Here is a 12,615-nt window from a genome sequence, read left to right on the forward strand (position 1 = left end):
TGGGATGAATAATAGGATTTTGACTATTATCTCATTTGTTTAGAGCATTTACATCTACCCTTCAGCTAAAGCCTCTCAGAGCGGCTTACAAATTGTTAATTTTACAGTTTCCTGCCTTTACCCTTACAATCTAGACACAAAAGGAAAGGGGAATGCCAATGGAGGAAGGGGCTAAGTATCAGAAATGCTGGTTGCTCTTTTCTCCATCAAAGGCTATAGCAGTGGCAGTTGTCTTGAAATAAATTCAACATAAATAAATTCAGTTTAGGCCATTGAGTCAAATGATGTATTTACCCACATTTTCTATCCAATGGTTTCGTGAGAACATAGAGATTGCCCTAAATAGTGAAGAGAGATGAGCCCAGCTGATACAATGTAATTTCAAGTGTCTTGTCTAATGGCCTTTAATGTAGGGTCATAATGTGAGGAGTAAGAAAGATGCATTGGACCCAAGCTGCCCTATTCTTCAATAGAGCTATATTGTTTCATGCTTCAAGTTGTATCTGACTTATGGTGATCCAAAAAAAAAAATCCCTTCGACATACTAAAAGCGTTGATATGCTTAGGTGATCTAGATTCTCTTACTGATCCTCTTCTAATGGATGTCACTCATACTCCATGTATTAATGATGGTGTTGTTGCTTACTTACAGGTGTGATGTCTTTCAGCTTTATAACCATCTTATTGTCTCCTTCTAGCTGAACATTGCCCGTGATCTTTTCTTCGATAGGAGTGTCAACTCAGCCTCCCCTCCACTTGCAAATTCATTAATCAACACTTCTTAGCAGTTGTCACGGTGACTTTGAACTTACCATCCTGTACAATTTAGAGATGCTTTTCACATCCTTGCCTTTTTCAATCAACTCATCAGAAAGTCCAATTGCCTTCATGAATGGCTCCAATTTTCATGGCATCGGACCATTGAGTCACATTGGAGGATCTAGGGGTTCCTAGAGAGAACATTTTAATCAAATCTGTGAATAATCAAATTTGCAAAAGTCAAACTTGCAAATGTTGAGGGATGACTATATTGCACTTTCAACTCTGTTTGCAATACAGTAATTAATTGATGTAAGTTGAGGATGAGAGGGCAAAGTGAGAGGAGAAGAAATAAACTGGGACACTTCAAAACCAACTGAAAAGGGGAAGAGTATTCATCATGATTGTTCTTTTCCCAAATTGGGACAATACCTGACAAAGTGGAGATTACATGTGACTCCCTGTAGCTGATGTATGGATCCAAGTGAAATGTTTTACAATCCCAACTGACACAAATCATTTCAGACATTGCTGTTTCTTTTTATTATTTTTTTATTATTATCTGGACAATTTATATACATATGTACAAAAACACCTATGCCTACTTTTTTCTTTTTTACAATTTCATGTGATTTACAAAACAGGACAGCAAAATAACTTAGAAAGGATACGAATACTGTACAAAAATAAAATGGATTAAACTTGTAAAGGTTGGTATTTTACAGTGTTACAGATTTGTTAATCTGTCATAAAACAGCATTTGAAGAGCATCTGAAGTTCTGGTGCATACTGGACTAATTCCATCAGCAAACAGAAAAGAGACCTATATAGAGGTCCTCAGAGTTGTTCACAAAAGATGTTGTATAGCTATAGTTTTAAAGCCATGGCTTCTCTAGGAAGGTCTTTCAGAACTGAGGAGAGGAGCCGCCTTCACATCAGCACTCTTTTAAGAATTTTCAGAGTAACGTGGCAAGTATGTTCGCAGAGAACTTGATTTTTCTTTCTTCTCAAAATTTGCAAACAGTCGCCTCCCAAACTCCCTTTTCTTAAAAAGATTACAACTGATGCTGAAGTTTGCACATAAAATTCATTGACTGCTTTTGACACCAAGAGACAAACACATTTTACTTTGATTTTGTTGTTGTTAGTAGTCGTTAATAAACTTTGGGCAGCTTCTGATGTTACTTTTGGAAGACCCCCTAAGAAGCATGGTTTACACTTCAATGCTGATCAGGTTTATTTGGAAGCAAGTCTTCTGAAACTTGCCTTCAAATAAGTGTGTTGAGAATTACAGCCAAAGAAACAGTCTTCTGCTTCTAAGAGTAGAGTCATGACCCTCCTTGAGACGTGTCCTATATACATATCTCTTCTGGGGGCACAGGCATGTAAGTTGCTTTTCCAATAACACATTTCCATGAATACACCTGGGCCTATATACATGTTTGGGCCTGGGAATCCTTGTCACCATTTCTCTGCTGCAAAGCACTGGAGAGGAACAACTTATAAAACAGAAGCATCTAGATTACTGCCCGCTCATGGATTTTCCTTCCAGTCCACATTCCTCTGCTTAACTCAGCTTGAGTAAAAGACAGAGGTGGGTGGGGATGGGCCAAGTACCACCCCAGGTATCATTTCTCTCCTGAAAATTGTTCTTTTATCCCCTGAATTACTTTGACAGAAAAGAAGTGGCACCCAATATTCCCAATCAGAGTCTGAATGGTGACTTTTCCAAGTTACATTGAGGACTGCAACTCTCTGAATCCTCCATCTGTACAGTGACCAAAATCAGTGAGGGATTATGAGAGTTGCAATCCAGAAAAAATACCATTCCAAGCTCTGTCCCAACATGGTAATTGCCACCAAACACATACAGCAGCCCTTGAAAACCTAGTTATGCACACCCATATCTGCTCAAAGTAACATAGGAAGCAGTCCAGTGTCACTCCGTGGCCAAGGGCTGGTGCACAGGATGTCTCCACTCATAGTGGTAGTTATCCTTCCATCATGCAGTGACAAAGCCAAGAAGGCTGGGTGTAGTGAATAAGTTGTCTGACGAGCTAAACCAGCCACACACCTTAGTGTGAAGTAAAGCAACTATTCACCACAAGTCGGTGGCCGCACTAAAAACACTTCCACCATAAGCGGAGTGGTCATGTGCACCTCACTATAGTGACAATTAAGAGCAGACTTCCTCCCACATCCTAGTGCCTCCAGGTCTGTTGAACTGCAACTCCTATCATCCCCAGCATTGGCTGGACATAGAAGTTGTACTCCAACACACTGGGAGGGCTCCTGGTTATGGGAAGGCTGATTAAGAGTTTCACAAATTTGAATGTTATTTGAATGCTTTTTGGAAATATTTTTGGCTGTTTTTGGAATCTTTTAAAATGGAAGATCTATTAGAGAATAAACCTAAACATTAAGTTAATACATTCTGTGATAGCCTTTGCACATTAAGGATGTTTTAAAGAGAGCAACAACTCACACGATCATTTTGTTTTAAACGATATTCTGCCTACAAGCTGTGCGTAAATAGATTGTTAGGGCACAGCGAAGTGTTGTTTCAGGCTGTTTGGCTGGTCGGGTTAAGGCAAAGCTATTTCTTTAGCCTACGGTAGACTAGGAAACCACGTGGCTGGCACCATTGGGCCACCTTGGGCCTTCTAACCTGAGAGGCCAGGTGATCACTTCCCAGCTGGGAGCGGAGGTGACCACATAGTGTGGAAATCATATCCATCAGGATACACCCGGTGTCCTAACCACAATGCCACCACACCTCATTTTCTTATGTGCCTCAGTCTTCCATCTGACCAGATTATTTGCCAAGGTGTTGTTGTTCACTGTGCCTTTGGCTTGCCTTCCGAAATAACAGCATTCAGCATTCAAGCTGTAGTTAGATAATACTGCACTTGTCCTACATCAGAGCAACAGTATTGTTCTAGTCGAATGAGCAAGACTTCCTCAAGAGTTTAGGCTCTGACAAGTTGGTATTTTATAGTAGGGGAGGATGGTTGGAACGATACGACTTTGTGAGTTGCTGGCCTACCTCAAGGTCCTCACCCTAGTCACACAAGGCAGCATTAACAGTACTGGTAAAGCAGAATACTTTTTACACAAGAGCGATAGAAATAGCCAGGCTACCTATTTTTTTATAAGGAAGAACAAACGTCCCTATAACTTATTTTGGACACCAGAAATTAATTTTGGTTTTATCATAAAACAAACGTTTCAAAAAGCTGAAACGGAGGTAGAAAGTGTGCTTGGTTTCCTGACATGTCTTCACTGAAGAAAACTCATCCCTTTTTGCTTTTAAAATGCCATAGATTGTTCTTTGCCCCTAACACCTTTATTTAGAAGCCGTTCTCTTCGCATAGACAGATTTTTATAATGAACCACACAGGTAAAAATGCTAGATGCATACTGAGTTCTAGTGCTGGAAGCCACAGACGATTGTAGAATACTCTACTCTCTGAGATGTTGTTTTATTTTTTTTTCTAGGAAGCTAGCTTTTTATCAGGTGAAACAAAGATACTGTCATTGCAGGTGTACTTTACAAGAGTTGTATATGTACAGATTCTTTACAACGATGGGGCAAATTGACCCTGGTATAATCCCATCGTCTGCAATGTGATTATCTCAGGGATTAATTTAGCCCTATATTTAGGACAGTTGCACCTCGTCTTCCTTCATGCGAAGGAGGAGTAAAGAACATACGACCAGGAGAACATTTCTGGGGTTGGATGGGGTGGGTGTCTGTAAACATTATGCTCCACCATTACAAGAGATGGGGGAGGGAAAGTCTGTGATTACAACCTCTGTAAGGTTCATGCTTTTAACATTAACAAAGATGACAGCTTGGCTAGACGAGAGAGAGCCCCCACCCCCACCCCCAACAATGATGCGTTTGCTCCTGTTCGAACGAACAAACCTTAGAGTTGAAACAGGTGAAATATTGCCATGGTCATTGACTACACCAAGCCTGCCACACAGAAGGAGGCTGCAGAGTACATCAGGGCAAGGCTTGTGTCGTCAAGAAAGATTCTGACATACCTCCCGCGGCGGTGGTGGTTGTTATTGTTGTTGGTTTCCCCTCCCTGTACTCTGTACAACAGCTGCAACTTATGAAAAGGTAGAAGTCTGTCGAAAAGTTTGTAAAAATGAGTAGTAGTTGCCTCTGATCGAACAGAGAGTGTTTTGTGGGTGGGGGGAAGATATCTTGTTCCCTCCACAAATGCACATAGTTCCCGTTGGCTGATACAGGAATCTGGCAAGTAGATGAAAAGAATGCACCATTGAGAGAGAGTGAGAGAAAGATAGTCAGTCATAAGGAAAAAAAACCCTTTACAAAAGTGGTAGCTTATCAAGATGGTAGCTGCTGTTATGCATTCATTCCAACAAAACACAGCAGAATAAAGCACTGTTAGTGGTATTCATATAGTACAGTACGGTATACACTTTTCAGATGAAAGTCTAAGAACAGCTGAAAGAAGGAAAATTTTACGATCTCATACTTCTGCCACATTATTTAGAGTGGCTTGCTTGTTGCAGTGTTGTTATTTTTTCCCAATGGCAAACCAAAATCAGAGCCACATATGTACGATACTAGCTTATTTCATGTTTTCCTTTTTTGTTTCGAAATTTTCACCAGAAAAAAGGAGCAGCTTATAGGCCAAAGTATAGCTAATTTAAAAACAAAAAAACCCCCAAAAGACCTGGTTGCACCCAACAGGTCTTCCTGAGTATAAATTTCAGCTTTGCTCTTCCTTTGTTATTTTTTGTATACCAATCCGCTAATAAAAACAACAGATGTAATGGTTTTTTTTACCCTTTAACAGTCTTGAATAGAATGGTTCATTGAGAAAGAGAAGTGAACCTTCTAACGATGTGCTATGGAGCTTGGTTTCTTTTCAAAACTTAAGAAATACTTAGGCGTGTTGGAAAGTGGTTTTCCTAAACTTTTTTTGTTTTGTTTTGTTTTTTTAAATACAAGCAGCATTACATTAGTCAACAAAACATGTCCATGACACAGCAATCACAAAGAGCTTGGAATCACTACTGTGGTGTCACAGGTCAAACCACCCAGTCGGACATATATACACCAGTGTCGATTCTTTGAACTATATATATAAAAAAGTTGCATTATTTCTGCTGATCCCCACACTTATTTCCACCCTTCCCCCCCCCCCCCACTCCCACTCAGCAGCCACTGATTTAAGACTGTTGTTGGTAGCATAGCAGGGGTGGATGGGACAAAATATCAAATCTTTTGTTTTCAAACTTCCAGCTACATGTGCTTTAAAAATGCAAGTCGGGGGAATATCACTGTACAGTGGCGGACGTATTTGTGCTGATCAGTTATGCCCCTTTTGATGGTGGTGGTGGTGGTTTCCCCCTCCGTCTCCGCCAGTCATTCCTTCAAAAGGAGGCCGCACTGGCCTTTTTAGACCGCTTGATCATGCTGGGGTGGAATTCGGTATGGCGGCGGGCATGCTTTGTCAGGTGGTCGCTCCTCATGAACCGCTTCTCGCAGAGTGGACATCGGAACTGCTTCTCCCCGGTGTGGGTTCGGTAGTGCCGCGTTAGCTCATCGGAGCGAGAAAACTTTTTAAGGCAATCTGGCCAAGTGCAAGGGAATGGGCGCTCACCTGTGGGGAGGAAAAGAGAAGCAGAGGATTAAACGTAAGTAGGAAGGCTAAGGCTAGTAGTGTTTGATTAGAAGTTTGGAAAATGAACACTGCAGTATTTGGGTGCAGAGAGTATTTTTAAGGAAGTCTGCGGTTGCTGTGAAGGAAGTAACTCAGGTCATTTTTGTCAGTATTGCAAAATATCGATGCAAGGCCAGAAAGTTATTTTTGTTCTTTACAATATGTTCTGTCTACTTGATCTTTATGAAACAAATTGCATTTTCAAATCCTAATAAATCAATGGCATCAATGGGAAAACACACAGAAAAGGCAAGTTAGTGTCACCTCTTTTTTGGGGAATACAGCTCCCAGATTCCCCCAGGGCCAGGCAGTATGTCCACTGGTCATGCCGGTTGAGGGATCTTGGGAAAAGTAAAGTTTTCCCAAGTTCTGGGAAAGTTTCTTGTACAAATCCTGTTCAGGCATATGGCACTATTCAAGAGACCAGATGGCCCAACTCTGGCAATAGATGTCAAATGTATTGTCGAAGGCTTTCATGGCCAGAATCACTGGGTTGCTGTGAGTCTTTTAGGCTGTATGGTCATGTTCCAGAAGCATTCTCTCCTGACATTTCACCCACATCTGTGGCAGGCATCCTCATCTGAGTGACAATCTTAGTTGAAGGTATCACTTTTGGTATTTCTTGCTATTGGAAATTCCTCTTGCTGGCACTGAAGCTGTTAAAGCTAATAACTTTAATGAATTTAATCAATTTGTTATCTGCAGATTAAAAGCTACATCTGAGTACAGATGAGAGCCAGAGCTAGTGGCTTTCCAGAAGGCTTCTCTCCTGACGTTTCGCCCACATCTGTGGCAGGCATCCCCATGTGGGCGAAACGTCAGGAGAGAAAGCTTCTGGAACATGGCCATACAGCCAAAAAGACTCACAGCAACCCAATGTCAATGTAGTTTTCTGGAATCCTCAATGCAGAAAGATGTCCTGGTTTGTAAGCCAGTGAGTAGTTAAATTTTTATCCAGGATTAAAAGCACAAGTTGTACTCTTGGGCCACTGCCTCTGGCTCTCCTCTGTACTCAGATGTAGCTTTTAATCTGCAGAGAACAAATTGATTAAATTCATTAAAGTTATTAGTCTTAACAGCATCAGTGCCAGCAACAGGAATTTCCAATACTAAGAAATACCAAAAGTGATACCTTCAACTAAGATGGTCACTTTTTAATCTGGTTAGGTTATGAATCATGCCACGTTAGCAGAGCATGAAGAAAAGACATCAAAGATCCTACTGTCATCTTACTATGGATGGGTATTTAGTTATTTTATTAAACATTATGCCAACATATATCACTAACAGGAGGTCTGCTATAATGTGGACACAGATAATTCATAAAGAATGTGGGCAAACTCGTCCTGAAAGCAATACCAAATTGTAATACTTTTGTACAGCAAATTCATCTTAATCATATAATCTTTCAATTGATCATTATGGTCATCCTCCTCATCTTCAGATTTAATCTGTTCAAATATTTGTTGTTGTAGTTGGCCAGAATCCTAATGGATTGTTACAAATGCATACCAAGTTACGTATTCATGACTGCTTCACATACATATAGGGGATTCAAAGGGAGCATGAAAGTTTGCCAGTTCCTACTTATTGGGCAGCAGAAGCTGCAATTGGCAGAGGTTAGTCCTCCCGTTGCTCAGGAAGTGGATGGCCCTGCATGCAGTGAGCAATGTCCTCTGTGAGCAGGGATTGTAACAACTACACTGTTTCTGCCCTCGCAACAGAGACTGAAATCTCTAGAGAAAAAAGTTTTTATCTGCTGATGGAAGGGCAAGGAAGGAGGCATGCTAATCTCCCTTGGGAGGGAATTCAAAAGCCTAGGGACAGCTATGGAGAAGGTCCTCTCTCTCTCCGCAGGAACATTTTTGATTTTTAAAAATTCTGGACGCATTCGGAGAATTTCAAGGTTCGCTCTCAAGTGCAGATTAGTCAAATAATATAGGTGACTTATCCATCATCATTTCACATCCATTATGTCGACAGTATTGATTTTAACAATCAGATTATAATCTATCTGAGATAGGGACCACATATCTTGATTAAAGTGTGTATTGCTACCGGTATGTACTATTATTCAGCTGATCAAAAGAAATAAACGTTGTTGCTCTACATGAGCTACAAAATCGAAGCCCAATTTGGAGCGTAGCTGCTTTGGACTGGACCCGGATTCTGATGGGCTATTTTTATCCTTCACACCAGAGTCATGTGTAAAGACCAGATTGTCACTAGCCGGTCACCCTTACCTGGGCTATCCTTTGTCTCCATGGCAGTCATTCAGGGAGCTCTGGAGAGCTTGTGGCTATTGCTAGGCACCTCTGCTAACATCAATGAGAAAGCAGTATGACCTGGAAAAAGGAGGGGGTAAACAACCTCCTTTCCTCAGGACATGTGGGTGCCTTTGCTGACCTCAGTAAATATGTGAGTGATAATCACAAGTTTTCCACAGCTCCATGACCAGCTGCTGTAGTGATAATGGTCAGCAAAAGTAAGTTCCATCCTCCTTTTCCTGTGTCATGGAGCATAGGGAAATAAGGACTGCAGCACTGGCCCATGTGGATAATGGACTGGTTCAAATTAGAAATTAGCTGTCTACACCAACCCCAAGGTGCAAACACTGGCGCATTCCCCAACTTCTGCTAATGCAGGGTAAAACCAAGTTAACCAGTTTTATCCCACATTACAGCTCAGACCATAAGGAAGGCTGAGCGAAGGAAGATAGATGCTTTTGAACTGTGGTGTTGGAGGAAAATTCAGTGTCTTGGACCGCAAGAAGATCCAACCATTCCATCCTCCAGGAAATAATGCCCGGCTGCTCACTGAAGGGAAGGATATTGGAGGCAAAGTTGAAATATTTTGGCCACATCATGAGAAAACAGGAAAGCTTGGAAAAGATCATGATGCTGGGGAATATGGAAGGAAAAAGGAAGAGAGGCTGACCAAGGGTAAGATGGATGGATGGTATCCTTGAAGTGACTGGGTTGACCTTGAAGGAACTGGGGGAGGCAACGGCTGACAAGGAGCTCTGGTGTGGGCTGGTCCATGAGGTCATGAAGAGTCGGAAGTGACTGAACGAATAAACAACAACACAGCTCAGAAGTCTATCTGTTCAGGTCCACCCTCTGGACTGTTTTGGGGTTTCTGGCCAGTGTAGACATGTCTTCTTCATGTGGCTATCTGTCATCTAACACAGAAGAGCTTACTCAAAGGATTTTTTTTTCCCCAGAAGGATGAAAAATTGGTTGTTAAGACTAAAATCTGCCCATGTCCTACTGACTTTTAGTAGTTTAGGTGATCACCTAAACAGAGTGATATTTTCCTCAATCACTGCCAACGATGAATGCTTTTTGTTGTGAAAATGCAGAAGTAGACTGGGATGTTGGTCAGAAGAGCTTTTCTGTTAAGGTCTTCAGACTGTTTCACCTGGACAGTTGCCATGTAGCATGAGGAGCCAAGGAACGAGAACAAGGAGAGCTCAGTTTTCTATGAATCATCTCTACAAACCTGTGTCAGTTTTCTTTCCCCTCTTCTCTTTTACTGGCACCAGCAGCTTGTAAGATGTGATTAATTATTTTTGTATCTATGAGCCTGCTAAATCTCTCACACATGGCATTTTAATAGAGTCAACTGTAGCTTTGAGGAACGAGACTAAAAAGAACCCACATTCCAAATAAATAGAGAAAAATACATCTGCTCTATCTACTACTTTGGCTGATTTGATTAAGAAAATTTCACTCCACTTCCCCTTCGAAGCTTCGACAAGGACTGATGTGACTGAGTCAAAGCCTACCATTCCAAAGCAAAATTCAGATAACTAATGACATATGCTATCAAAGCCATTTACCCTGAGCAAACAACCATTAAGAATCGCTTTTACTCCTACAGACTGCTCTCAGCGAAACTAACATCTACATTAAAGATCTGTGAGGATCGCATAATCTGGCAGATACTCATACCCACACGTGGCCTACAGTCCTTTCAAACAAAACACATATAATAGGTTTTCAATATGAAATGCCAGCCCTCAGGACAAAGCAAACAAAAATTATAGAAAGGGACAGTACAAACTCAAGAACATGAAACATCCAAGCTCTGTTGCAAGACAGGTGGTGTTAGCAAGGGCATAGTGCCCTAAAGGCACAGGATCTCACGTGATATTAGAAACTAAGCAAGGTCAGTCCTGGTTAGTATTTGGATGAGATACTGCCATAGAGGCACCAGGTCCTGTTTGATATTAGAAGCTAAGTGGGCTCATCTCTGCTTAGTACTTGGATGGGAGGCAGTAAATGAGTATCATGTGTTGTGGGCTACATTTCTCCATCTTTGGATGTTCCTTGCCTAGAAAAAAACTATGACAGTCAAGAGGCTGCTACAGGTCCACAGGTGGTTTGAAGGCACACACAATCGCAAGCTGTATTTCAGAAGAAGGAACTGGCAAAACCACCTCTGTTTATGCCTTGCTTAAGAAAACACTATGAAATTCATAAGGTTAACATAAAGAAATTTGAAAGCTCATATACATACACAGAGCAGAATAAAGTATGTCCAACCCAAAGCATATGTTTTCTGAGCTCAGTGAAATTCAAAGTGTGCGCACATGCACACACCCCTCTCTTTTGATGTAATTGACATTTGCCTGTATGTAAAATTCTGGAAAGAAGGCTCATAAGGTCATGGGTCAAAAAAAAGGGAAAATGTACAGAGCAGTCTGCAGTTTTGTGTGCCTTTTTAGAGCCCTTTCAGCAGTGTATGTGCAGAGTTTCAGAATAAATAGGCTTCCCTATTCAGTTCAGCTTTTTTGTATCAGGAGCGACTTGAGAAACTGCAAGTTGCTTCTGGTGTGAGAGAAGGACGTTGTCCAGGGGCCGCCCGGATATTTTGATGTTTCACCATCCTTGTGGGAGGCTTCTCTCATGTCCCCAAATGGAGCTGGAGCTGATAGAGGGAGCTCATCTGTGCTCTCCCTGGGTTGGATTCAAACCGGCAACCTTCAGGTCAGCAACCCAACCTTCAAGTCATCATCAGTCCTGCCGACACAAGGGTTTAACCCACTGCGCCAACGGGGGCTCCTATCCATTTCAGTAGATCTGTATTGTTTAAAAAGATAACTGGGTGGAGCTGCATCTTTTTAGGAAGAGAAGCTCCACCTAGTACAGTGGGGTGCGAGTGACCATCAGCATATCAGATTCTCTACATCTAGAAAGGATCACTGGATTCAGGTGGCCTAAATCCTATTGGTTACTCCCAACTTGAGCAAACCTACTGAATCAGCTGATGATTGGTGAATCAACAAGTAGGTAAACCCCACTGATTAATAGATCTACTCTAGCTGGAGCTAGCAGCAGGATTATTTACTGGATCTACTCTAGTTTGAAATAACGGCAGGATTATTTACTATTGCTTGGCCAGATGACTGCATATTCTCAAATACAGCTTCACAACCCTATAGCCTAGAAACCTATTTTTCTAAAAATAAACCAGAATGAAAGTTGCAATGAGTATGAATCAAAATATTACACCAGTCAACATACTCCCTAAGTAAAGCCTCAGACTTGCAGTCTGTTACTAGCCAGTCATGTCAATATAAATGGATACTGAGGCTTTTATGCACCCTCTTAGAAGTCTCATGAATGAAGTAATATGCACAGACTCCGATACCAGTTCTTGATTGTTGATAAGAATCACAATCTTAGCTAATTTTGCATTCAGTCCCAGTTAACTGTCTTGTTCAAACCTACCAGTAGTAACAGAAGGGAGATATTTTTGTTGTAGTTCTAACATGACATTCAAATTGGGAGATAATTGTTATCTGTAGGTGAAATTGTAAAGCAATAAGAATTTTGTCATATGAGCCCATGCACTAATTAATTGGTGTCTAGGCAGTCTTGTCTTTTACATATAATAATTTGAAGCCTAGGCTTGGTGTTGCTGAATTTTTTAAAAAAAATTGTAAACTTTCCAAGTCCATCAAGCATTCAAGTAAATATTTACATTTTCTAAAACTGCTTCTTCCTATAAGAAGGAGCAACTTTAGGATGATTTAGTTTAAAAAATGTTTTAGTGCAAGAGGCTACTGTTAATGAAAACAACATGATAGCAAAAATTCAAGGAATTGAAATTTTGGGAGACAAACTTTAATTACCTAACTCAGAGT

At 41.0% G+C, this 12,615-nt stretch overlaps 1 protein-coding gene across 1 annotated transcript in view; it reads right to left on the bottom strand.

Annotated features, from left to right (window-relative positions):
• Nucleotides 1-1,293: 1,293 nt before the first annotated feature.
• klf9 (KLF transcription factor 9) overlaps nt 1,294-12,615 on the bottom strand; it is a 34,237-nt gene continuing 22,915 nt past the window's right edge. Inside the window, exon 2 of the mRNA XM_062971986.1 lies at nt 1,294-6,404. Within this exon, the coding sequence (XP_062828056.1) occupies nt 6,175-6,404 (230 nt within the window). The 3' untranslated portion in view covers nt 1,294-6,174. The remainder of the gene's footprint in view (nt 6,405-12,615) is intronic.

This window comes from Anolis carolinensis, chromosome 2, assembly GCF_035594765.1.
Source record: "Anolis carolinensis isolate JA03-04 chromosome 2, rAnoCar3.1.pri, whole genome shotgun sequence".
Classification (NCBI taxonomy): Eukaryota; Metazoa; Chordata; class Lepidosauria; order Squamata; family Dactyloidae; genus Anolis; species Anolis carolinensis.